Source organism: Tursiops truncatus, chromosome 5, assembly GCF_011762595.2.
Source record: "Tursiops truncatus isolate mTurTru1 chromosome 5, mTurTru1.mat.Y, whole genome shotgun sequence".
NCBI classification, from domain to species: domain Eukaryota; kingdom Metazoa; phylum Chordata; class Mammalia; order Artiodactyla; family Delphinidae; genus Tursiops; species Tursiops truncatus.
In genome coordinates, this window is record NC_047038.1 from 97,050,491 (window position 1) to 97,076,705 (window position 26,215).

A 26,215-nucleotide genomic window follows, 5' to 3' on the forward strand; every position below is an offset into this window, starting at 1 on the left:
AAGTGTTTTTTTCCCCTGGGTATATTCAGACAGTTTAATCAAGAAAACAAAGTTATGGTATTATGATTAGCCAAAGCTCTTTCTAGCAGACCACTGAATACAGCAAGTCGTAACAAATGCCTTTCCAGAGACAAGAGCAAAGCAAAATATTTTCTATTCATAAAAGGAGCTACCAGCATGCTTTGTGCCATTAAAAAGTTACTTTTCAAAATATAACCAGAAGATTTATGGTCTACTAGAAAGCTTCCACTCATCACAACACTATAACTACGCCACAGAAACTTTCATGACAAAGTCTCCAGATACACAAAGAGAAAACAACATTACTTAAAGGTATGTGGAAGCCTCAGTTAACAGGGAAATGAAGCCTTACAACACAGAATACATCTAACAAAAAGAGAACAGAGTAGACACTGTAGCTGGCTATTTGTAAAGGACCACAGTTTCTCCCTATGGATCAACACTCCCTACAAAATAAACTGTGCCTTAATTATTGCTTATTTAAAATTACACTTTTACAGGGCTATTTAGTACCTGACGCAGAAAAACAATCACATAAGGAAGCATTTATTTGAGGTTTAACATGAAATCATACAAATAAAATTTGTATAAACACAAATCCACGTCGAGTCATAACACAGATAGCAAAAGACAAAGTAAAAACAAAAACTAATTGGCGGCTATATACAGTTGGACACAGTTGTGTCTTGTACACTAGAAAGTCTTTTACAAAATAATCATCTTAGATCAACAGAAGACCAATCTTCAATGTCGTCCTGCAAGATGGGTTACTTTAGCAATCTCTTCCTAAAAACAAAAACAAAATGGCAATTAGATTTGTGCAACTCTGACAAGCTTTCAAAGGTCCACTTTCATGAATTGTTTTAAGTTCTCACTTTATTCTTTTCTTCAATAATTAAAGATCACATGCAAATTCATTGGCAAAACGCAGTTCGGGTAATTAATAAATTCACCCTGAAGTTCCCAAATGATATTAAAATAAATTTACTTAGAAAATCTGGGAATGCAGTCTTCCCATATTCACAGGTTGAACTGTGCTAGGTTCAAGGTCTACTAGAAACATCTCTAGTAAGCCACGTACAATGCTATTACAAACATGAATTTCTAATAGGCTTGTATTACAAGAAAACAAATTTCTGTGTGCATATGATCTTTAATTTATATCCCAGATTTTAAAGTTCTTGTTTTGGTTTGTAGATTTCACTATTAGCTATAAAAAGAAAAAGCAAGCATTAAATCTTAAATGAACACTTAAAATGAGGCTCCACAATTGAAATACAACACTAAACAGAAGACCAAAATGATTAAGCTGTAAAAAGGCATTTATGTACTTTAACTCCTGTAAAAAACCATTTAAGTTAAGTTTAGACACTTAATCTTCAAAAAGATTAAAAAAGAAGCCAAAGTCTGAAGTTTTCCACTTTAATCTTTACGCTGGTACATGAAGTTGGAAGAGACCATACCACAGGACAGCGTTTTCTGGTGTATGCCTTGCGCTCTGCCCGCAACGTGCGACCCCCAGAGATAGACGTGGTCAGGGTGACACACGGCCTGCAATGAAGTTCCCGCTGGCGGGTACAAACAAGGTATAATGTCAGAGTTAGAAGACAACATTCCTGTTTTCCTTAAGTTGTACCCATTTCAGTACTTTACCTGTTAATAGTTCTAAAAAAGTTTAATTATTCCTCTAGACCACCTGGTACACAAAGCAAACAGAAAAACTCTTAAGTTTTTCTGTAATACTAAAGAAAGTGAGATAAAACTTTAAAGTTAAAGATCTATAGACACTTTAGGCAAAACAGGTTCATAAAGCAAGTAAAAAATTAACAATTTAGTAAAAACACGCTACATGATATTTTGTTTTCACTTATTTTTCATTTGTCTATTGATCTTTAAATTAAATTAGAATTTCCACTGGTGTCTTGAACTCTTATACACACCTGTTTTCTCCAACGTCCCCTTTTAGTATGGCTGGTAATTATTTTGGTGATTGCCACCCCCTCGAGATGCCTTGCCATAAGTGCTCTGTTGGCCTATTTTGAAAAAACAAAAGATTATGCTTAGCTTTTAATGAAATGGTTTCACTGTATATTTAAAAAACTATTAAATATGCAAAATCCTCCATGGCAATTAAAATAACCAGATATTTTAAAAGTCATTATAAACTAGTCACATATCACATTCTAGAATGTTTGTAATGACTGAAGTCTATCAGTATAAGCTCCCATGACTATTAAATGTCTCAAAAATTTAACTCCAAACACTTCAAGAAATAGAAAACACCCACACAGAGTCTCAGAATGGGATTGTACTTTAAACACCGAATTTTAGTACCATTGGTTTATGAAATTAAGTTAAATATTCTTACCACTGTAGTCTGTATATCCCTGTCCATATCCATAGTTCCCATAGTTATACCCAGTATAATCATAGCCGCCATAGCCACTATAGTTTTGATCACCACCATAGGCACTATTGTAATTTCCATATCCTTGATCATAATAGTTATTAAATCCTTGGTTCCAGTTTTGGCCCTGACCTGAAACAATGCACAATGATTGTTAGGAAACAACTTCTGACCCCCAATCCTAACATAAAATGATGCGTTCCTGTCCCTCACTCTGCAAATCTTAAAAAGGCAGAATGGATACCTATATTGCTAACTGACCAAGAAAGTATTATTACAGTTGGCATAAAAAAGGGGGCAGAAAGTCCAATTGTGCCAGTATCAGGCTTCCGAAATTCAATGAAAAATCAGGACAAAGGAGAAGACAGAGTGTTTATCTTTAAAACAAGGACTCCTGCCCTAGAAAACCTATCAGGCCAAAGTGTTCCATGTAATCTTAATTACGTTTAATGGTGTTATTTTCCCATCAGTAATGACACTGTCAGAGTGGCCACTGTTTGAAGAGGTGAAACCAGTAAATACAAAAGCCCACCCACTAAGCTGAGCAGTTTCCATGTTGTAACAGTTTAAATTTGGCTTCACTTTCCTATGGGCTTATTCATATTCCGCAGTTTATAGCTTACAGCATTGAGTCATTGCCCAGGAATTAAGTCTCACCTCGGCCACGACCCCTAGTACCACCTCGTCCACCAGCTGCAGCACCTCTTCCTCCTTTTTGTTGTTGCTGTTGCTGCCTATATACCTCTTTGGGTTGTGCAACTTTGATTTCACACTAAAAACAAAATTTAAAAAGCAAACAGAATTATTACCAATATTCTAATGTCAAGCCATTGTTTTTCTTCTCAAAACAGGTTGAGAAATTTCACTTTAAGAAAAGAAAAGGATATTGTTTATTTACTATAATCAAAATGGCTTTACCTTCCCAGAACCAATTTGATGATATCTGCTTTCTAACAATTTCTTTACTGGCTCTTCGTCTGTATATGTAATAAAACAAAATCCTCTTCTTTCATTTGTTTTTGTATCCATGGGAAGTTCAATATTTTCAATCTGAAATCAAGATACACACTCAAGGTCACCCACTAATGGTAAAAAGCTACCAAGATGTTTTAGAATGCCACAAGTCCTTTTCAAGCTTCAACATAACATGTCATTCTAACGAAATAACTTCTGTATAAACCACTGCTTTATTATCCACATGAAACTAGAGTGATCTGTTTCATCTATGGAGCATTGAAAAGGGAGAGTAAAACCTTATTTTATACCATTTCTTACTCCACAGATGCCACTAGTTAATAAATCCAAACCCTAACCACACCAAAGCATCCTTCTTTTTGCTGAATTAGTTTCCATTAGACACTAGTTTCCATTATAACACGGAAAGCACTGATTAAGGTACGGTGACTGGAAGGGACTTGAGCAGTAATTTAATCCCACCCTCATCCAACATTGAGTTTGCTCTGTAAGAACTGGATCAGGGATAAACATTATATAAACACATCAAATGAAAATACACGTAAACGTAAAAGCAGAGCGCACCTCTCCAAAGGCTCCAAAATATTCTTTAATTTGTTCTTCTGAAGTATCTGGGCTCAATCCACCCACAAAAACCTTTTTAGGGGGTTCCTTCCCTTTTAAAGCTTTGGCTCTTTTAGGGTCTATCAATTTGCCATCCAGCTTGTGTTCTTTCATTTCCAAAACCTAAAAGACAGATTTATTTAATCTGACAACATACAAGCAACCCTCTGAACAATTTGCAAGAAACACACAAAAGCACCACAATGCGAAACATGTTCCTACCTTATCAACACTAGCAGCATCTTTGAAAAGCACAAATCCAAATCCTCTTGATCTTCCAGTGACTGGATCTGTTTTAATTGTGCAGTCTACAACTTCCCCAAATCGAGACAAATATTCAGTCAGATCTTTCTTGCTTGTATCCCAGCTCAAGCCTCCAATAAACATTTTACTAGAAATAAAAGTTGTTTTTTAAGGTTAGCATCAACTACAACGATTACTTAAATTCTTAAATTACGTTTACGAAATAAAAGTATAAAATAAGCATGGGGAAATACATCCTGATGTACAAATAATTTAACCCGTTTACAGACACACACGAAGACCACAAAGATCCCCAAGTTCCTCACTTATTCAAAACGGTGGACACCTTGCTCTCCTCACTGCACAATGCCAAGTTTAAACGAGGCCAACAATACATGGTAAAGATTGTTCCCGACTAGAAAATCCAACTTTCTATACTGATCCCACACAACTGAGGCTCACCGTCTTCCTCAACTATCAAGCCAACGTTCCACCTAAAAGAACTCATCATCAGACGTACTGGGAATCTGGGTACCAGTCGCCTACAGGTTCCCAAACCAGAAGTTCCCTAAATCCTCCCCCTGAAAACTGCGCGGAACCGTAACACAGACACAATGAAGAGGCGGCTGCAGCTGCAGCATGGGGCACAGCGCGGCCGGCCCCTCCCCCTCGGGCCCCACGCGCGCCTGCGCACTCGGGACACAAACGCCGCCGCCCTCCGCCTCCAACCCCTCTGCCCTTCCCCCACCTCCCGCGGGCCTCTCGAGTCACCGCCCCACCTCCGTTTCCTACTTTCCTGTTCCCTCCAACCTAGTGAGGCCCAACGGGCACGCGGGGAATCGACTTGGGGAAAGAACAGGGGCAGCACGCGGCCCCCGAGGGACGAAGGGGTGCATGCGGAGCGCTGGGGGAGGGGGGAAAGAGGAGAAGCGTGCGGTACCCGTCATCCTGCTGATTCTTGCTCGCGTTGATCTTAGATCCCTCTGCAAATTCCTCTATGTTGCTGTACTCGTTCATGTCTTCCATAGCGGCTGAGTTATCGGCCGGGAAGCGCTGGCGTGCAATCCGTGTCGCGGCAGCAGCGGCGGCAGAACGTTGTATGGAGCTGGATTTAAAATGGCGGCGGAAGAGATCCGGGCGCCGCCTGCGCCCTCCCTTTATAGCCGCCCCACCCGCCAATCGGGAGGGCTGCTGGGCGGTGACGTGGCGCTGGGCCCGGCGCGCCCCCTGCCGGGCGGAGCTGGGAGCGAGCGAAGGGAGGAGTGGGGCGAGCTGCCGCGGCGCCCTCGGCCGCCAATGGGAGAGGCTGCGGGAGGCTAAAGTAGCGGGAGCGGAGGGGAACAATGGCGGCGGCACATGGGAAAGCCGGGGCGGGACCTCCATCGCGGCCCTTCCGCTGAGGAACGAGGTCGCAGGTGAAGGGACGCGGGCTTGGGAAAAGAGCGTCAGAAGAGAAAAACGAAGGGGCGAAAAGTCCTGGGTCAAAAATCCCGAGCAGCGTCACAGCCCCTCTTGCCTTGAGAGCCTTTGTCTCTGGCGTCCGGTCCAGCCCACTCCCAGCAAAGAGCCGTCAACCCCGCCTTTTTCCGCCCTCGGTCCCCCAGTGCGGAGCTGCTGCTATCGATTGGCACCGGGGCCGCGCTGCTCCGGAAAAAGGCGGACTGCGCCCAGCGCTGGTGGCTGAGGCGGCGAGCGCGCCCTGCCGTCCGCCGCGCGCACGCGTGTTTTGTCCTCGAGCTGGCTGGAAGCAGCCGAACAGGAAGCGGGCGCACGTTGGCCCCTCCGGACAGCGGCGCGGCGCGGGGGCCTCTTCCGCTGCCGCTACAGGCGCGCGGGCCGAGGGGGAGCGGCGGGCCTCCCTAGCCGCTGGGCCGGAACCGAGGCCAACGCAGTCAGGCTGACCGGGATGCAAACGGCCTCTTTCGCTGGCTGACGGGAGGAGGGGCGCGGGCCCAGTCGGATTACTGTAAAAATGCAAAAGCGGAGGCCGTGGGCAGGGAGGGGGCTAGGTGCCGTAGAGGGCAAGGGGCACTCACATCCCCGGCGCGCCACTCGCGGGGCTCCCGTCTGCACGTGCCCCGGGCCTCTCCCGCTCGCTCAACCAGTCTGCGGAGAGCGCGCGCCCGCGCACCGGGCTCCCGCGTTCGCTTCTTTGTTCCCGCCCACGCGAGGCCCATTTTGACTGATCGGGTTAGAGGCCCTCTAGCGGCCAATCGACGTCGGTGCCATTACCTCTCCCCGCCCCATCGGAACCTCGCGAGGACCGCCCCATTTCCCTGCCCACGTGGTCTAGGCCTCCAGGCCCGGGCAGCTTGCGAGTTCAAGGTCCCTGTGCTGCGGGTTTCTCTATTTTCAGGGGCGCCGACGTGTCCTCTCCGCCTCGTGCGTCAGGCCGCGCGCGGTTGTGCGCTCCGGGACTCTTTTCGGGGCTGTCGGAAGCCCAGCAGTTTGCTGGGCGCAGCCGGCACGGCCCTCCGCCCTCCCTACCAGTAGGCCGATTCTCGTAGTAGCAGCCGGTGGGGAAATGGTTGTGCTTTCGGTGCCTGCCGAAGTCACTGTGATCCTGTTAGATATCGAAGGTACCACAACCCCGATTGCTTTCGTGAAGGTGAGGGGCGGAAGGGAGCGGGGAAGTTACTTGTGCTTTAAAACAAAAATTTTAAACTATTGCAGACCTTGCACTAGAGACAAGAGGCGTGGGAGAAACGATGTGGCTTTGCAGCGGCTCTGGGATGGGAGGAGGTAGTCTGCGGCGGATTGCGGGGATGCTTTTCCTCACCGTCTTCACCTTCCCGCGTCCCTGCCCTCGGTTATTTGCAGGTGGGAAGGGATGGAGGTGGTGGTGAAGAAGGGCCGAGGAGGGCAGGTACGCCGCAGCAAGGTGAAGCGTTGTGGGCGCCGCCCGCCGGGCAGGTGTGCGCCGCGTCGACTCGCTGGTGAGCTTCCGCCTCGTGGCGGGTTGGACCTGGCGTGGCGGCGGCCGCGATCTAGTGGTCCTTGAGGCTTCTAGTCTAGTAAAATGGGAAGGCTGAAGGATGAAGATGACTTTTCAGGTACCCCTGGTGACAGGCGGTAATGGTTGCTCTTGGCCCTTTCCCACTCCTGCTCTTAGTGGCCGAAATGCACACTGTATGTTACTGGACTAGGCTAGCAAACGTCTAGATTCCGTTCATTTTCTTCGAAAAACCATGGAAGCTTAAAGTTCTTACCAAAAGCCTTCCTCCTAGGATGTCAGTGCTAACCAACACTTGTCTATACCTAGTTCACAAACTTACAACTTTGCATTAGAGCAGGTTCTTTTTATATATATATTGTATTTGCCAGGATAAGTAAATATCAAATATTAATATAATTTTTTAAAGAATTCCTCGGGCCTGGTCTTCTCTTATTTGACTTCTAGAGGTTTAAGATAAAAGTATTCACTAGAAGTGCTTGCGTGCAGTAATAACCGAGAAAGGAGGGAAAGTACAAAGTAGGAAAAATAATAACTGCTTTCTTGTAGTTTTCAAAGATAAAAAGGATTCCTCATCTTTGTGGTTTATAGTCTACAAGTCACTATCTCCATTCTGGCTTTCTCTTGCTTGCCACTGTTATCAGGAGACCAGGGATAATGACAGGACAGGTAGTTGTTATATGGTATATGTAGCGTTCTTCGAAAGTTGATTTAGGGAGTAAGATACCTCATGCAAATCAATTTTGTAACAAAACATTATGTGTCTCTTTCACCTTTTATACCCACTATGTCTTCTGTAAGATGACACGAGCCACTTCTTGGAATCTTTGTTTATGAAAGACTTATCCTGAGATTTTTCTGAGAATAAAAATGCCTTGATGATCTAAATAGATTTTTTTTGTTTTTGATTTGTTTCTTTGGTTTTGTTTGGCTTGCGGAATCTTAGTTCCCCGACCAGGGATCGAACCCAGGCCCCTGCAGTGGAAGTGTGGAGCCCTAACCACTGGACCGCCAGGGAATTCCCAAATAGATTTTTTTTTTGGATTTGACACCAGACTGCCAAAAAATGATTCGGGGTCTTGTTTAAAGGGTAGTTTCTTGTGCCTTGTTCTATAATCTGTTATTATTTTTATTAATATTAATCTATTACAATATAATTGTCTGTTCGTTTGTTATACATTAATTTACCAAAACCAGTGTTTCTAAAAGTATGTTCAGAAGAACATTATGTTTGTGTGGCTGTTTTTAGTAATTATGCAGAAAAGGTTTCCATTATTAAATCCACTTTGGGGGAATGTTCTATATGTATTCAACCAGGTTTCTTTATTGCACGCCTTCTCAGAGCCTTTATATCATGTACACACTTGCACACACACACACACACACTGTGAGCCTTAAAGAGACTAGCATGTCACAAATTTACTTGAACCAGAAAAACTTTTACCAGAGTATCTCTATCTTTTTGAACACTTTTTAAAGAGATGCTAAGTTATATGCTTCTTGGACCTCTGAGCATGGAGCTGGGAATTGGGCGATGTTTGTTCTACTTGGGCTTTATTAGTCACATTAGGTGTGTGAACTTGTAGCCCTCCTTCCTGTGGAATGGTGTAAGGAAACATTGAGTAATGTATACCTGCAGCTTGTATACTTGACTCATCCTCAAAAACTTGGTGAGGTGTGTGTACTCTTTGCATTTTACTGATAGGAAACTAAGGCTCTGAAAAATTGAACAGTATGCCTGGGATTTGAAACCAAATTGTCTGACTCAACTCTTACTCTTTCCATTATTGCACTCGATCTCTGAAATGGGAACCACAGTGCTCGTTCCATTTTCTTTGCCTGGCCTTGTGGGTGTTAAATGACACAGCTGGTATGAGAGCACTTTAATCAGTAAGAAATACCATAAAAGTATATGGCAGCAAATTTCAATATACACCACCTCTAGGTGGTAGGTATAAGAGTGAGCCCTTGGAACAGAATAACTATAGTTGAGTCTCACTTTATCTGGGGGGTTGCTTCTACAGTCAGCGTACACTGTGAAAGTTGAGTATTTTCAAAAATTGCCCTTGAACTACCCTTAGGAAATCAGTTCTCTTTGGAGATTGATTCCGTCTTTCAGTAAGTCATATGCAGCCATTTTTCCTTCAGGGTTGAAACGTATCCCTGCTTCTTCCTTTGAGTATCAGAGGAAGTTGGTTTGGGATTAGGTGATGTAGATGAAAAATATATTGTGTCAAACTTTAGCCTCACAATGAACCATTCATGCTGTAAGAGACACTGAGGAACTGAGAGACTGTCCAAGGGAACAGAACACTTCATTGAGTAGAATGGCAGACAGATTGCCAGCTCTGGTTATGTGTTTTTTTTTCCCTTTCTCTCTCTCTCTCTCTCTCTCTCTTTTTGCTGAGCACTTAGAGTTGAATGTGTATATGATGCAACTTAACTATATAAGATGACACTAACAGTGCTGGATATCTTATGGGATACCATAGAATCCTCCCAGTTTGGGTGCTCTGAGGACAGGCTGTTGCTCTATCAGGGCATGCCTTCAGCCTTTGGGCTCCGGGCAACAATAAACAATGTTTTTACTTCCTGCTATTATGTCTTATTTTCTTTGGTCAAATTTCTAGAAAGCGAAGGGTTCCTAGCTTGGATCATCTAATCAGTGTCACAACCAGCTAATTAATTTCTCATATGAATCAACTGATGCCTGGAGGGATATCTTTGTGAGGATCCTCACAATGTGTTGGGGACAGAGCAGCAATAGATGGTTCCCAGTGCATGCGAGTCCTCAAAGCCACCAGCCCACTGCAGGACGTGTGCCTCTGGAGTTTTTCTTTTCTTTTCAAGCGCTAACTTTGATTCTCTACAGTGGTGATCTCCCAACATTTTTTGGTCTTGTACATCATCAGCAGAATTGGAGCAGGCAGGCACTACCAATAGAATTTATTGTGTACACATATTACTGTACTATTAAGTTGTAAAGTAAATTGGAATTTAAAGATGAGATTTAAATAAGTGTAAATGAATGTTATTGTATTCACTTCCCTTCTCCCCTTGAATCATCTTGCATGCACCTCACAGAGCCACTGCTTGATCTTTGTCTGTGTGATGTAATATTCATTTTCTGACTTTGTGCATTGTATTATTCCGGTGTTTTTAGTCTGTAAGCTATGAAATAACACCATTACCAGTCCTTGGGGTTATCCTGTCAAGAACCTTCAACTATTGTTTTTGAGTTGGAGAAAATGGTGTCTTGTTTCTGAAAATGCTCTATAATTTGGTGCCTTTCCTGCCATTACATGTCAAGTTAGTACATGTAACAACAGTTGCGGCAGTTATGTTCTGTGAAGTTACCGTGAACGCCATCTTAGCAAACACTGAATCATTGCCCCTAGAGAAAATGCAGGGTTTGGTTCCTGTGAGCCTCTGGTCACAGCATATTTGTCAGCTGATCAGTACATAACCTTGTTTTATGTGTGTTTCTGTTTGCCTTATCTAATATATATCGTTGATCCATTAACATTGAACTCACTGCCAGTAGCGCTATAGCTTATGCTTTAGCGAAGCTTATGTAACACATGTGTTTTCTCTGTAAGGCAGCTTTCTTGCCTTTAGGAACACTAGACAGCACTTTGCTTGGGGACCATTTTAAACTGCACACTCACCAACAAAAAGCACAAAATGCGAAAAATGTGGTGCTAAGTAGACCTTGAAAAGGGTACTTGTTTAAAATATGAGAGGTGAAATAAGAAGGCAAAGCATCACATACTGGGAACATGTACATCTGGTTTTTCACAATTTTAGCTGTTCTGCTCATGTATGTACCTGTCCTCAAAAAATTGGGAAAGTGCAGTGAGTAATGATTTTGGGGTTATAAATAAGTTTTAGTGAGTAGGAGAATTTGCAAATACAGAATCTTTAAATAATGAGGATTGGCTTCGTAGAGTAGTAGTTATAAGGATGGGCTTGGAGACTGCAAGTCTTGATTAGCATTCCGGCTCTTCCCTAAATGATCTATGGCAAGTTAGTTAATGTCTCTGAGTCTAGGTACATATTCCCTCAACTGTACTTTGGGGATATCCACCTCATAAGGCTACTGTGAATATTTAATGAATGTTTAGCCCTTGAAAAAACTTTATAAAAATAAATATATTTCCATCACTGTAAGGTCGGATCTTAACAAACGGCACCGCGAAACAGAGGAAAGCTTCAAGTGAACTTTATTAGGGAGCGCTCCCGGGCGAGGTTCACTGGTCCGAGAGAAAGGGGCCAGAGAAGTCGCACCCGGGCGAGGGTTGGGCAAGATTTTATAGGGGAAGAAGGGAAAGGGGTGTGGTGAATCTGGGAGGGCGCAGGGTATTCCTTATTTGGTGGTCTTTTCGGGTATCCTGAGGGACCGTTAGTCCCGCCCCTCAAAAGGCGGGAAGGCTGGGCTGGTTTCAAAGTCCCCAGAACTGGGTGGTCCGGAATGTCTCCAGGGCAGTTTCTGGAACTGGGTGGTCCAGAGAATTTCGGTCTGATGCAACCTGTGAATCTGATTGTGTTCCCCTGCCTCGGGCCAGTTGGCCTTACAATCACTATTTCATCCACCATCTCAACAAATCTTGTCAGGAGTAGTGGGCAGGGGTACTAGCAGGGGCGGGGGCATGTTTTTCACTTATGCCTTAGGAAAACTTTTTGTGCTTGGAAATAAAATCTTTGTAATAATTAAGAACCTCTCATTAACTGAAAGTATGAATCTGATTAGAATATTTGTCCCTAAAATATAGTAAGTGGGTCATGGTGAGTACCCTTGCCAATGGCTCTTTGTGCTTCTCAGACTTGAATGTGTTTACAAATCATCTAGAGATCTGTCTAAAATGTAATTTCTGATTCAGAAGATCTGGAAAGGAACTTTTTTTTCATTTTTAATGACATTTATTGTTTTCTTTCTAATTTTACAAGCAATATGTGTTCATTGCAGACAATTAGAAATACATAAAAGCATAAAGTAAAAATTAACAATCACCCATAATCTCCACCCCCCAGAGATAACCATTGTTTGCATTTTGATGCATTTCCTCCCAGTGTCTACATATTTTTTTAATGGAAGTATAATTGACCTACAATATTATGTTCCAGGTGCACAACATAGTGATTAGATATTTCTATACATTACAAAATGATCACCGTGATATGTCTAGTTACCATCTGTCACCATACAAAGATATTACAATATAATTGAGTATATTCCTCATGCTAAACATTTCATCCTCATTTATTTTGTAACTGGAAGTTTGTACCTCTTAATCTCCCTCACCTATTTCACTAATCCCCCAACCCCCTCCCCTCTGGCAACCACCTATTTCTTCTCTGTATCTATGACTCTGTTGTTTTGTTATGTTTGTTCATTTGTTTTTTAGATATGTGAAATCAGATGGGATTTGTCTTTCTCTGCCTGACTTACTTCATTTAGCAAAATACCCTCTAGGTCCATCCACTTCACAAATGGCAAGATTTCATTCTTTTTTATTGCTGAATAATGTGGAACAGAACTTGATGCTGAATTTCGTACAGGTTCCCAGGTGATACTATGGTCTATGGACTGAACTCTGTAGTTAGGCTTTTTTTTTTGCTCTTAATAAATCTATTTTATTTATTTATGTATTGGCTGTGTTGGGTCTTCGTTGCTGCACATGGACTTTCTCTAGTTGTGGCGAGCGGGGGCTACTCTTTGTTGCAGTGCACAGGCAGTGCAGTGCACATTGTGGTGGCTTCTCGTGGCAGAACATGGGCTCTAGGCACATGGTCTTCAGTAGTTGTGGCACATGGGCTCAGTAGTTGTGGCTCTCGGGCTCTGGAGTGCAGGCTCAGTAGTTGTGGCACACGGGCTTAGTTGCTCCGCAGCATGTGGGATCTTCCCAGACGAGGGATTGAGCCTGTGTCCACTGCATTGGCAGGCGGATTCTTAACCACTGTGCCACCAGGGAAGTCCCTGTAGTTAGGCTTTATACAAATTCGTAAGTTCTACCTGTGCCGAGGTCTGTTAGCACTCCTCTTTTCCAGTGGCTCAGAGGAGGTGATAGAGCAGCCCAAGGGTGTAGGTGAATTAGGGGAGGTCTATCATTAACAGAACCAAAAGCCCTCAAAAGTCAAGTAAATTGATAAAGGAGAGCAAGATGATGAAATAAACTGGTAGACAACAAACCATTAAGCAAGTGGCCACTTCCCCAGCTTTTGCAAGTTGTCTTCCAGAAATTGAACTGTAAAAACAACTTTCTTAATAATAGAAATAGAAAGGAGTTATGTGTACTTATAGGGAAGCAAGATAATAGGCCTGAAAATTCCTGACAGATCTCCAAAATTCCTCTGCGGCTCCCTCTTCTCCCTCACTACCACCATCTTATGTCATTTTCTAGATAATTTGTTAGTAGAAACATTTCACTGAATGTCTGTACAACAGGGACCTGAAGAATAAGGCTCTAAGTGTCCTGGCAGATGGGCAGGTGAGTAGTGCCTTGCTTTAACCTGCTGTATTAGTTCCTGTGGCTGCTGTAACTAATTGCCATAAGTTTAGTGGTTTAAAACAGTACAGATTTATCATCTTACAGTTCTGGAGGGTCACAACTCTGAAATAGGTCTCAGTGAGCTAAAAGGAAGGTGTTGGCGTGGTGTGTCCCTTCTGGAGACTAGGGGAAAACTCTTCCTTGCTTTTCCAGCTTCTAGAGGCTACCCACATTCCCTGGTTCTTGGGCCCTTCCTCTGTCTTTAAAGCCAGCAGAGTAGTATCTTCAGATTGGTCCTTCACTCTCTGACTTTGACACTCCTACTTCCCTCTTTCACTTGCAAGGACTTTGATTATATCAGGCCCAACCAGATAATCCAGGGTAATCTCCCCATCCTGAGATCCTTAATTTAAATCATGTCTTTAAAAACAGCCCCTTTTGCTGAGTAAAGTAACATAGTTATAGGTTTTGGGGATTAGGAACATGTACATTTGAGGGTAGGGGGCAGTTTCCTCTCTGCCACACTTGGCTAGCACCAACATTTCTGACTAATAGATCCCTTTACAGGTTTTTGGCTACATCAGAGTTCGGCTTTATAGTAGCTCCAGTTTTGTCTTGAAATTTATTATTTATGGTACTGGATAGGATCTATAAATTTTTTTAAAAATTGACAGTTTTTTTTTTTTTTTTAAAGATTGTGTTTCTCTTAAGGATTGTGGTGGTGTGGAGGTTGGTAAAGACAGTGTTTAAGGGACTGGAGTTTTACCTTAAAGAAAAAGATATTTGGCAAGGTTCGAACAAGACTAAGGGAAAAGAAGAGATCACAAACTGAACGTTCTGTGTTAGAAAATATGAATTAAGCAGACAAATCCTTGATCCTACAAATAATATTTATTTGAAGTAATTGAAAATCAAAATGATAAAGATATTGATTCAATTAACAGCAGAATCATGTTTGTATGCTTTTCTGACATTTGTTTAATGAATTTCTTTGGAATATCTTGATATTTTATGTTAAAGCACTTTTAGAAATAGCTAATACATTCTTGATTGTTTAACAATACTTGTAATTTACTCTTTTATGTCCTCTTATATTCTAACGATATATTTTGGAAGATAATAATCAAGAAATGTTGAAATTGACATTTTTTTTCTCATGAAAACGGTTATGTTAATTTTATGGTCTTTCTAAGAAGAGAGCTTGTGTTGTCTGATAGTATCTCCCAACTTTAGTTAAATATCCATTTGGTAAGTTTTATCATTCTGCTTTCAATATGAAACTGCTAGAAGACTACCCACAAGGGACAGCAACCACAAGCTTGCTTCCACTTGTGCTGTTTATTATTGATGCTAGTAACTGTAATTGTGTCATCTTCCCTGGCTTCATTCAGTCTAGGGATTTAGGCTTTTTCATCTTCAAGAATGGGGTAGTAGGATCTGTCATGCTTATAAGGTAGTGATGAAGATTGAGATAGAGTGCAAAAACCTTTGAAAAATATAAAGCCCTGTAGAAACACTGATTATAATGCAGGAAATATCAGACTGTTTGGTGGAGACAGAAAGTGCTTGTGAAGGGTCATTGTGGAAAAGGGGGAACTAACATTTACTGAAACCCGCTGTGATTACCTCCGCCTCTGTTCCTTATGGCCCTGGCCAGATATAAGTTAAGAACGAGATGCAGAACTTGGCTAACCTCAGAGAACTTGAGGAGGCACTGGAATGGCAGGACTGCCTTGATAAGTAGCTGTTGATGGGTTGATCAACATTCCCCAAACCTTCCCAGTTGCTCAGGATTCCTAAAGGGAGATATACCCATGGTGGTATGTGAGAGGAATTTTGTTGATTCAACTTGAGACAAGGGGAGGAGCCTTTGGAGAATCACTGTATTGGGTTTGAGTATATCATGAGGTAGATTAGAAAACACCTCCGGCCTTAATTTCTGGTCTCTTATTCGTCTACCGCCTTCCATATCATGGCACTTGCATAATCTTTCCAGACTAATCAATCTTCCCTTCTTTTCCCTCACATTTATTTGAATACCTATCGTGTGCCAGGCTCTGCTAGGCAACCAAAATCCTTAAAGATGCTGCTGCCATCCTTAAGGAACCTAGTAAGGAAGACGGGAACATTAACAGGTTGTCTTTGCACCATCAGAATCCTTTGTGGTTTCCTGTTGGCTCAAAGATAGTTTCAACTCCTCAACTTCAGTGAATTGGGTTTTCCAACTTTCTATTCCTCTCTTTCTTTACACTTTTTTTTTTAATAGCTGAACATGCCCATTTGGGTCATGCCACACTTTCGTGCCACCACCATTCCTCCAGCTTGGGATGTCATACTTTTTCCTCTCCAAGTGCAAGTTGGTTCCATGTACTTATTAATTTAAAACATATTTATTGCGTTAGGTTATGGGAATACACAGGTAAGACCTGCTTCTGCTTTCACAGGACTTCTGTTTAAGCAGGAATTTCAAAATCCTCTCTCTCCCTCCTTTGCAGGGCCATGTATTTGCCACTGTAGCAGATGCTGCCTTGTGGTGGTGTCTGTGTGTGCTGTCTTCCAGCGATGCTGAGAGAGCTCCTTAAGGGCAGAAAGCAGAGCCTGGCATAGTACTTGCACATAAGGCATTCAGCAAATGCTTGTTGATGGTGATATGATGCATTCCAGAATGGGTCTGGGAATGGCTGGTATTGCTTCTCCCACTTCTGCTATCCCTGCTATTTCAGATTTCCTCAAGGTGATACTTTTATCTTATTTGCACAGTATGCAGTTTAACTGATGTATTTCTAGAGTCTCATTAGAATATTCATTGACCCAAGATTTCTAAAACCTCTTAGTTTTAGAGAGAGAAGTCAGTTAACAATGGAAATTAAAAACCATAAAAAAATTTTGATTAACAATTAAATTTAAGTATTTAAAGAGCTAAATATGTTATTCTGTGGAAACTTGTATCTGTTAATGTGAGCATAGAGGGAAGTGTTTTTTCCCCAAAATTTTTCCTCAAAAATTAATTCACACTTGTTATGAATTGCAAACATTACAGAAGATTTTAGTGTAGAGAATGAATGCCCTTTCTGCTCCTACCACCCAGCAATAGTCATTAAGAGTTTGGTGAACATTCCTCCTGATTTTTTTCCCTATGCATACAGTAAAGTCACTTAGATCCTTGAAAGAAATGTAGTCACATTGACCCCCAAAAAGGTACCAATTCTAATAAATAACCCCTGTTTTGAAAATACATAGATAAGCCTTTATCTTGCTCAGATAAACTTTTAAAGGATATCCTGTGTTTAGCTCTGAAAAGTCCTACCTTGTCTGATGGTTCTTAAAATTTTCCATCCTTACAGCTCACCCCATGTCACCCCTTCACTAAAAAAAAAAAAAAAAGTATTCTTTTTACAGTAAAAGCTTATTTTTGTATAAAACTTTAGATTTTCACATTTATTAACTCACTTAATTTTCAAAATTGGTTTTGGTTCAGGTAGGGGTCATAAGAGGGGTGGAAGCCAAGCCACCCTGACCCTCTTGCACCTGGTTCTCCATCACCTTTCTGCATTGTGTGGAAAGTTGGTAGCTCTGTCCTCAGAGGCCCTACTGGAAACTCATTGGACCCTTCCCAGGGGACTCCATTTCAGAAGCATGGATTTCTTTTCAAACACAGAATTCTTTAATACAGAAAAGGGTTCTTTGTCTTCTGGGTATGTACGTGAGCGGTTCATTTCTTAACTTGATTTTCTTTTCAATGATTCATTATGTGACCTTCTAACAAGTTCCTTTTCTTAAGTCTAAAAAGTGTGGAGCTGATACCCTTTACTGAGTAGAGAGAGACTAGCACATGTGGTTTGGAAACTAGTGGTAATCCTGGCAGTGGGGCCTGGGTGGGACTTGAGAGAGGAGCTCATGGTTAGATCGGTGCTTGGCAGCTAACGTGGTGTGCTCCGAGAGGCTGGCTGACTCCTGCCCCGGACCTTGTGTGGGTCCAGTAAGCTAATTAGATCCCTTTTCCTGGGATGATCGGGTTCTGGGGATCTGACTCTTCAAACTAAAAAAAAAGACCTGTTTGATAAACTATAACCATAGTTTCTTAATTTATGCTTAACTTTTATGTGCCTTTGTGAAATGGAGGAAATAAGGGCACTTGTTTCATAGAGCTATTATGAGGATTGAAATGACATAATTCAGGCCATTCATTAATCAATTCATTGAGTAAATTTGGAGTGCCTTGGGAACAGTGGCAGATGGTGAGAAGTGATAAGATTCTGGATGTATTTTGTAGGTGGGGCTAACTCATTTGCTGATGAATTGGTTGGATGTGGCATGTGAGAGAAAAAGGAGTCAAGCACGACTCTAAGGCTTTTGGCCTGAGCATCTTGGCAGGATGGAGCTGCCACTTACTGAGATGGGGGAGATGTGGGAGGAGTAGGGTTAAGGGCTAGAAGCAAGAGTTGAGTTTCAGACATCCAAGTGGAGATCTGGGGTAGGCAGCTGGAAAAAATCAGTCTGGAGTTCAGGGAAGAGGTCCAGGCTAAAGCTATGGATTTGAGGGTCATCAGCAACAGATGGTATTTAAAATCATGGATTAGATGAGATCACTAAGGATTGACTGTAGAACGAGTGCCTGGAATAGTGAGGGCTTAGTCAATGTTGGCAGTTATTCCCACTATTACTACGATTACTCATATTATTCCTACTTATTAGAACTGTTACAGAACTGCCAGGTGAACCAAAATCTCTCATTCTTTTTAGTACAAATCTCTTTGAGAAAAATGGTATTAGAAGTTTCTCTAGAGAATATATTATCACTATCCAGGGATTTGGATGATCCTAATGAGTTGTGCTCCCCGAAGTCATTCACCCCCAGAGCTGGATAGGCTCAGGCATTAGAATTCAGTAGACCTGGGGTTGAGTCTAGGCTTTACTTTGTACCAGCAGTGAAACCTTTTTTTTTTTTTGGACAATAAAATGATTTTCTTTTATCAAGCAATATTCTGTTAAAATAAAACAGCATTCAAGGAATTTAATGTAACCCAGTAACATACTTCATATTAGCATTCACCCTCAATATTAAAACATGTGGCATTATTATACAGTCTTCAAATGTACATCATAGTCATTTAGTCTGTCATGTCTTATTAGAATCTGCTTTCAAAAACGGTGATGTTCCTAATTGGAAATACAATATTGATTATACGATGATAAAATAAGCCAGCTGTAGTGGGCTGAATGATAGCCCCCCAAAAGATATCCATTTCCTAATCCCTGGAACCTATGAATGTTAACTTACTGGAAAAAAGGAGTATTGACAGAGATGGAGAAATCACCCTTGATTATCTGGTGAGCCCTAAGTTCAATGCCAAGTGTCCTATAAGAGACACAGGGAAGATAGATGCGCAGAGAAGGAGGAGGCAGTGTGAGCACAAAGTCAGAGATTGGAGCGATGCAGCTACAAGACCAGAAAACGGAAGTGGCGAGGAATGGAACCTCTCCTGGAGTCTTTGAAGGGAATCAGGCCCTGTCAACATTATGATTTCAGATTTTTGGCCCCCAGAACTGCAAGAGAATGTTTATCTGTTTATGTTTATCTGTTTATCTGTGATGTTTATCTGTTGTTTTCAGCCTCACAGTTTGAAGTCATTTGTTACAGCAGCCATAAGAAACTAATACAACACTATTTAAGAGGTGCTTTTGGGCTTCCCTGGTGGCGCAGTGGTTGAGAGTCCGCCTGCCGATGTAGGGGACACGGGTTCGTGCCCCGGTCCGGGAAGATCCCACATGCCGCGGAGCGGCTGGGCCCGTGAGCCATGGCCGCTGAGCCTGCGCGTCCGGAGCCTGTGCTCCGCCACGCGAGAGGCCACAACAGTGAGAGGCCCGCGTGCCAAAAAAGAGGTGCTTTTTTCAAGTTTAATTATTTTTAAACAATATGAGTGATAAATAAGAACTTTAAAGAGATCTCCTTTTTTTTTCCATGGGCAAACCACATACATTTATTTGATTGGATTTTAGATTTTTGATTTTTCAGATCAGCCTCTTCTATTAAATAGCATCATGATTAAAAAAGTACAATAGACTAAGATGCAGTCTGGAAGACGAACATATAAAAAGGAAAATAGAGATCACCATATCTTAACCATTCGGTAATTGCTCAGCAGTTTAGTGTATTTTGTCCCAGTATATGTGTTCTACATATATATTTTCTGAAGTTGACCCTATTCAGTATAGAGTGAAACCTTTTTGAGCCACAACTTCTTCATCTATTCAAAGGGGTCACCTTGCAGAGATGACAGGTGGATTCAAGGAAGTAAATGTCAGTTTCTTCCCTGTCTTCTCTGCTCATAGGGACTTGGACTCCATCCTAGAGCCAGTCAGGGTTCCCTCTCTGCAGCTCATGAGATACTGATATTCTTTCTGTCTCTGTGCTTCTTTTTAAAACCTTATGCCAACTACTAGCCCCTTGTAATGATAACCTTCCTTTGTGAGATGTGATTCATTGCAATTAATTAGATTATAGTTTATCTTTCTTGAATTACAGTTTAATCTTTTTTTTTTTTTAATTGTGGTACGCGGGCCTCTCACTGTTGTGGCCTCTCCCGTTGCGGAGCACAGGCTCCGGACGCGCAGGCTCAGCGGCCATGGCTCACGGTCCCAGCCTCTCCGCGGCATGTGGGATCTTCCCAGACCGGGGCACGAACCCGTGTCCCCTGCATCGGCAGGCGGACTCTCAACCACTGCGCCACCAGGGAAGCCCAAATTACAGTTTAATCTTCTTAATGTGATTTAGAAGACACTTGTCTTATGAGCAACACATTTTATTCTTTTTGAATGCAGATGATGAAATCTAATGTTCATTCCTTAAACGCTTCAGCTTTCAAAGGGGAACGGCTATGTCTCTGCTTACCGCTTGAAAATAGGGACAGCAAAGTTATAATTTCTGAGCCCCTGTGGCCCTTTGTAGCAGCCAGAGCACCGAAACTTCTTTTTGGTAGCTCCTAGTATGGTCTTCAGGAAGGATATTTAAGGAGTAATTCTAATACCACAACTGCTGAAGCACTCTGATGGATGGCATGAGCCACTCCAAGAAGTAGTAAATTTTCCATTGTTAGAAGTGTTCAAGCAGGTACAGATTTCCGGTTATGAAACAAATAAGTCACGGAGATGTAATATGTGACGCAGTGACTAGAGTTAATGATACTGTATTGTATATCTGAAGGTTGCGAAGAGAGTTAATCTTAAAAGTTCTCATCACAAGAGAAAAACTTTGTTTTAACTGTGTCGTGATTGATGTCAACTAGACTTATTGTGATCATTTCACAATACATACAAATATTGAACCAATATGTTGTACACCTGAGACTAATATAGTGTTATATGTCAGTTATATCTCAATTTAAGAAAAGACTATACTGATTAAACGTAAAAGCTTCTGCACAGCAAAGGAAACCATAAACAAAATGAAAAAACAACCCACAGAATGGGAGAAAATATTTGCAAATGAAGCTACCAACAGGGGATTAATCTCCAAAATATACAAACAGCTCATGCAGCTCTATGTCAAAAAAAGAAGAAACAAAAAACAACCCAATCAAAAAATGGGCAGAAGATCTAAATGGACATTTCTCCAAAGAAGACATATAGATGGCCAAAAAAAGCACATGAAAAGATGCTCAGCATCACTAATTATCAGAGAAATGCAAATCAGAGCTACAATGAGGTATCACCTCACACCAGTCAGAATGGCCATCATCAAAAAGTCTACAGGGCATTCCCTGGCAGTCCAGTGGTTAGGACCCTGCGCTTCCACTGCAGGGGGGATGGGTTCGATCCCTGGTCGGGGAACTAAGATCCCACGTGCTGTGTGGCACAGCCAAGAAAAAGAAAAAAAAAGAAGTCTACAAACAATAAATGTTAGAGAGGGTGTGGAGAAAAGGGAACCCTCCTTACACTGATGGTGGGAATGTAAATTGGTATAACCATTATAGAGAACAGTATGGAGGTTCCTTAAAAAACTAAAAATAGAACTACCATATGATCCAGTAATCCCACTCCTGGGCATATATCCGCAGGAAGCTCTATTTCGAAAAGATACATGCACCCCAGTGTTCATAGCAGCACTGTTTACAATAGCCAAGACATGGAAGCAACCTAAATGTCCAGCAACAGGTGAATGGATAAAGAAGATGTGGTATATATATGCAATAGAATATTACCCAGCCATAAAAAAGAAGAAATAATGCCATTTGCAGCAACATGGATGGACCTGGAGATGATTATACTAAGTGAAGTATGTCAGAAAGAGAAAGACATCATATAATTATCACTTATATGTGGAATCTAAAAAATGATACAAATGAACTTATTTACAAAACAGAAATAGAGTTACAGATGTAGAAAACAAACTTATGGTTACCAGCGGGGGAAGGTGGGGAAGGGATAAATTACGAGATTGAGATTGACATATACACACTACTATACATAAAGTAGATAACTAATAAGGACCTATTGTATAACACAGGGGACTCTACTCAATACTCTGTAATGACCTATATGGGAAAAGAATCTAAAAAAAAGTGGTTATATGTATATGTATAACTGATTCACTTTGCTGTACAGGAGAAACTAACACAACACTGTAAATCAACTACACTCCAATAAAAATTTTTTAAAAATCTTAAAAAAAAAAGACTATACACTTTCATTGTAGAAATAAATATGTCAAAAAAAAGGGGGGGGAGGGGGTTTTCCCCTAGGTATCTCATGACCCAGAGAAAACCTTTGTAAACTTTTATGTCCATATTCTCTTAGATTTTATCTGTTAGACATTTCCGAAAATACGATTATGCTCTATTTTTTATTTAGAGAATGTGATTTGTTTTTTTTTTTTAATTAATTAATTAATTAATTTTGGCTGCGCTGGGTCTTCGTTGCGGCGTGTGGGCTTAGTTGTGGTACGTGGGATCTTAGTTCCCCAACCTGGGATCGAACCTGGATGCCCTGAATCAGGAGCATGGAGTCTTAACCACTGCACCACCAGGGAAGTCCCAAGAATTGTGATTTGTTCTTAAGGTCCATCAAGCTACTTGATTTTCCTTTGCTTTTTAAAAAAAATAATTTTTGGCTGTGTTGGGTCTTCGCTCCTGCGTGCGGGCTTTCTCTAGTTGCGGCGAGCACGGGCCATTGCGGTGGCTTCTCTTGTTGTGGAGCACAGGCTCTAGGCACACGGGCTTCAGTAGTTGTGGTGCGTGGGCTCAGTAGTTGGCGGCTCACCGGCTTTGTTGCTCCGTGGCATGTGGGATCTTTCCGGACCAGGGATTGAACCCATGTCCCCTGCATTGGCAGGCGGATTCTTAACTACTGTGCCACCAGGGAAGTCTGTTCCTTTGCTTTTTATCCTCTGAGATTAATACAGAAATAATAGCCCACCAATATTGCCTTTGTGTTGTTTAATTTTCTGGCTGGAAAAATATTAAGTTCTCAAATACTATAAATCATTTGCACTGTGTGGTTCCTTTGGAAGCCTTTTAAAATAGTTTCTTTAAATAGCAGTAGTATTACCCATTACTTTTTTATTACCCATTTTCTTCAAAGGAGATTTGAGTAAATATTATAGCAACAATTTTATTTTTATTGATTCTATGACATTTTCATTAAAACAGCCACTTGACCATAAAGCAACTCCATATTTGGACTTCTGAACATTTATGAGGCAACTTCTTTAATTAGATCGTCAGAAATATTGTAGCCCTAATGGAGCTTTTTCAGAATGCTGTCGTTGAGCTGTGTAGAATAATAAATTTCTGCTTGCAGAGTATCCCATCTAACATTTAGTGGAATTTAATCATAGTCCTCTGAAAGACAAGTACTCTCATTTAGTTCTGTAGCCTTTTGTTATATGTACAACTGTAACAACCCCATAGGTGACTGGTGAACTAAAAATATTTACATGCTTATAGAATCCTGGGTTTATTGTAGCATTTTTACATACTATAGAATTCTGAAATTATCTATAAATGGATTGTAACTATAACTGAAGTTAAAGTATTTATCATCACAGTTATTTCTGGAATTAATTTTAAAGCCTGAAAATTTTCAATGGGCAGGTTTGGGCAATAAGTACTAACTTTAAAAAGTCTATTTTTAGAGCATTCTTACCTGGTATCGTAGTACATATCAGGCTATGATATAATTATTGGCTTTTAAAAATAAGCAACTTGAAGGCATTTTTTTTTTGCATGATAGATGCTCAATAAGTATGTTTAAAGGATGGATAAAATCTTCAGAATTTAGTTATTTGCCCCATGTACTTTTATGTTATGCAGTAACACTTTTGCACTAAAATAGACTGTTCGATCTGCTAGCATGCCAATTCCAGTTATACTAAGTTCAAGCTTCATTGCCTGCCTTTGTGTATTAGTGCAGAGGGGAGTTTTATGGATAGAGGAAAGAGGCAAATTGGATGACCAGGAGTTCTAAAGTAATTTCTAATTTCTAAAGCTTTTCCTAAAAGTTTAGAATTGTTTGAAATCTTGACCTTTTATTTCTGTGAGTTCTCTGAGGAGAGGGTCTCTGGTTTATAACTCTGTTATCAGAAATGTCTGGCACTCAATAGGTCCTCAGTAAATGTTGAATGAATGAGTTGGTTGTCTTTGTGATTTATCTCTGGGGACTTCTCTGCAATTATTTATCATCAAATTGGGGTAAAGGTGATCCTTGCCCAGTTTAAATGTTTGTGCTGGAGTATATAATTAGTGGTAAGGTACTGGGTGCTTTCATCTGATTATCTCTAATGACTGCAGTGACTTTGCTTGGTATTGTCATTGCCGTTTAGCAGATGAGAAAACAGGCTCAAAGAGGATAAGTTACTTGAACACAGCTAGTAAAAGCCAGAGGTAGGACCCCAGCCTGGCATGCTGCCTGTAGTCTGTACTCTTTATCTGCTCTCCCACAGAGATTAAGGACCTGGGCTCTCAGGATTAACAGGTTCTTCATGAATTGTTCTTGGTACCAGTAAAGCTGGATATAGGAAATTCAACTTTGTGAAGCACAAAGTAAATAATACAGCACTGCATGCGTTTAGAAATTTTTTGAGTACTTCAGCTCTTCAGTTACTGGGTGGCCCTGAATCTGACCAAAAGTTTTCCCTGGGGAATATTCCAGTTGCTTAGGAGTTGGGGAGTAATGGAGGCTGGGCGCTGGAGAAGGACCAAATGAGAAAGGTGTAGGACGAGGGATCAAAGGTGGCTTGTTTGTTTTTTAATTGTAACCCATTTAAAACAAGCAAGGATAAAGATTAATGTAATGACTATGCACCGACCACAAAGCTAATTAAACCTTCATATTATGTTTGTTTCAGATCTTAAAGAAATAGAACATTACAGCTATAACCGAGTCCCTTAGCACATCCCATTTTGTATTAGACTTTTATTCATATGTTAGAGTTTATATTCATGTTGATAAATACAATTTTAGTACATTCATTTTTAACTGCTATGTAATGTTTTAGAGTATGAATATACCCGTTTATTCTCTAGCTGATGACGATTTAGGTTGTTTCCGGTTATTTTGCAGCATACCCAGTGGGACAGTAAACTTTTTTTTTACTTTCTTCTCTGCACATGTGTGTCTGCCTAGGAGAAGAAGTGCTGTGTATGTGCGCCTTCGGTTCTGCTGCATCTTCTCAGATAGCACTCTCAAGTGGGGGCGGGTTTCCCACAGTGCATGAGTGCAGGAGAGATGCTAAGTGGGAGAAAGCAAGGAATGAGGAGGGGCATGCTGAGAAAACCGAGTATTTCAAGAAAATCAGAAGTATATCAGCCCAGTAAAAGGAATCTCTTGCAGAAAAGGAAAGCTGTCAATCTTGGCTCTTCATTTTCCTTCTTTAAGATCAAAAATGAGATTTTATGGAGCTTAAATAAAGCTTTTGTGTCAAGTATGCTGAAAATTTTGTCTGATCACACTGTTCTGAATCTGCTGAGTGATCCATTACTTACTGGAATGCACCATGAGAACAAGCAAAATTGAATGGCTTCTTTTTTTTTTTTTGCGGTACGTGGGCCTCTCACTGTTGTGGCCTCTCCCGTTGCGGAGCACAGGCTCCGGACACGCAGGCTCAGCGGCCATGGCCCACGGGCCCAGCCTCCCCGCGGCATGTGGGATCTTCCCAGACCGGGGCACGAATCGGTGTCCCCTGCATTAGCAGGCGGGCTCTCAACCACTGCGCCACCAGGGAATCCCGAATGGCTTCTTTATTTTTACTGGGGCAGGTGAAATTTGAAAAACGTATTGTGAAGAGAGGTAAACACTTCAGTCCTACCATTTAAAAAAAATCCCAAATAACTTTCTTGTGTTGTATATTTTCCTTTGGGAGTGCAATTTAAGTTGAACTTAGAATTGGGTCTTCTGAAGTGTTAAAAAAATTCTAATTATGGAGCCAAGCCTTTGTTCCAGTCAGGGAAATTCTATGCACACTAAAAAACATGGTTTTATTCATAATGATCTATTAACTATGTCCTAACCATGTCATCCCCCAGGCCT

The 26,215-nt window shown here is 41.4% G+C and overlaps 2 protein-coding genes across 7 annotated transcripts in view; one reads left to right on the top strand and one right to left on the bottom strand.

The window, feature by feature from the left end:
• Positions 1 to 551: 551 nt before the first annotated feature.
• Positions 552 to 5,791, bottom strand: HNRNPDL (heterogeneous nuclear ribonucleoprotein D like). Of its 6 annotated transcripts, none has more exons than XM_004324392.4 (8): positions 5,190 to 5,791; positions 4,229 to 4,397; positions 3,968 to 4,129; positions 3,347 to 3,478; positions 3,086 to 3,200; positions 2,390 to 2,560; positions 1,962 to 2,054; positions 552 to 807 (listed from the first exon to the last, which is right to left on the bottom strand). In XM_004324392.4, the coding sequence occupies exons 1-7, from the start codon at positions 5,630 to 5,632 to the stop codon at positions 1,984 to 1,986; spliced, it is 1,263 nt and encodes a 420-aa protein (XP_004324440.1). In that variant the 5' UTR covers positions 5,633 to 5,791; the 3' UTR covers positions 552 to 807; positions 1,962 to 1,983. The 6 variants fall into 6 exon arrangements, with proteins under 6 accessions (XP_004324440.1, XP_019788371.1, XP_033713071.1 ...); XM_019932812.3 differs by having other exon boundaries at positions 552 to 1,589; XM_033857180.2 differs by lacking the exon at positions 2,390 to 2,560.
• A 716-nt stretch (positions 5,792 to 6,507) lies between these two features.
• ENOPH1 (enolase-phosphatase 1) overlaps positions 6,508 to 26,215 on the top strand; it is a 35,565-nt gene continuing 15,857 nt past the window's right edge. Inside the window, exon 1 of the mRNA XM_004324391.4 lies at positions 6,508 to 6,857. Coding sequence (XP_004324439.1) covers positions 6,774 to 6,857 — 84 coding nt within the window. The 5' untranslated portion in view covers positions 6,508 to 6,773. The remainder of the gene's footprint in view (positions 6,858 to 26,215) is intronic.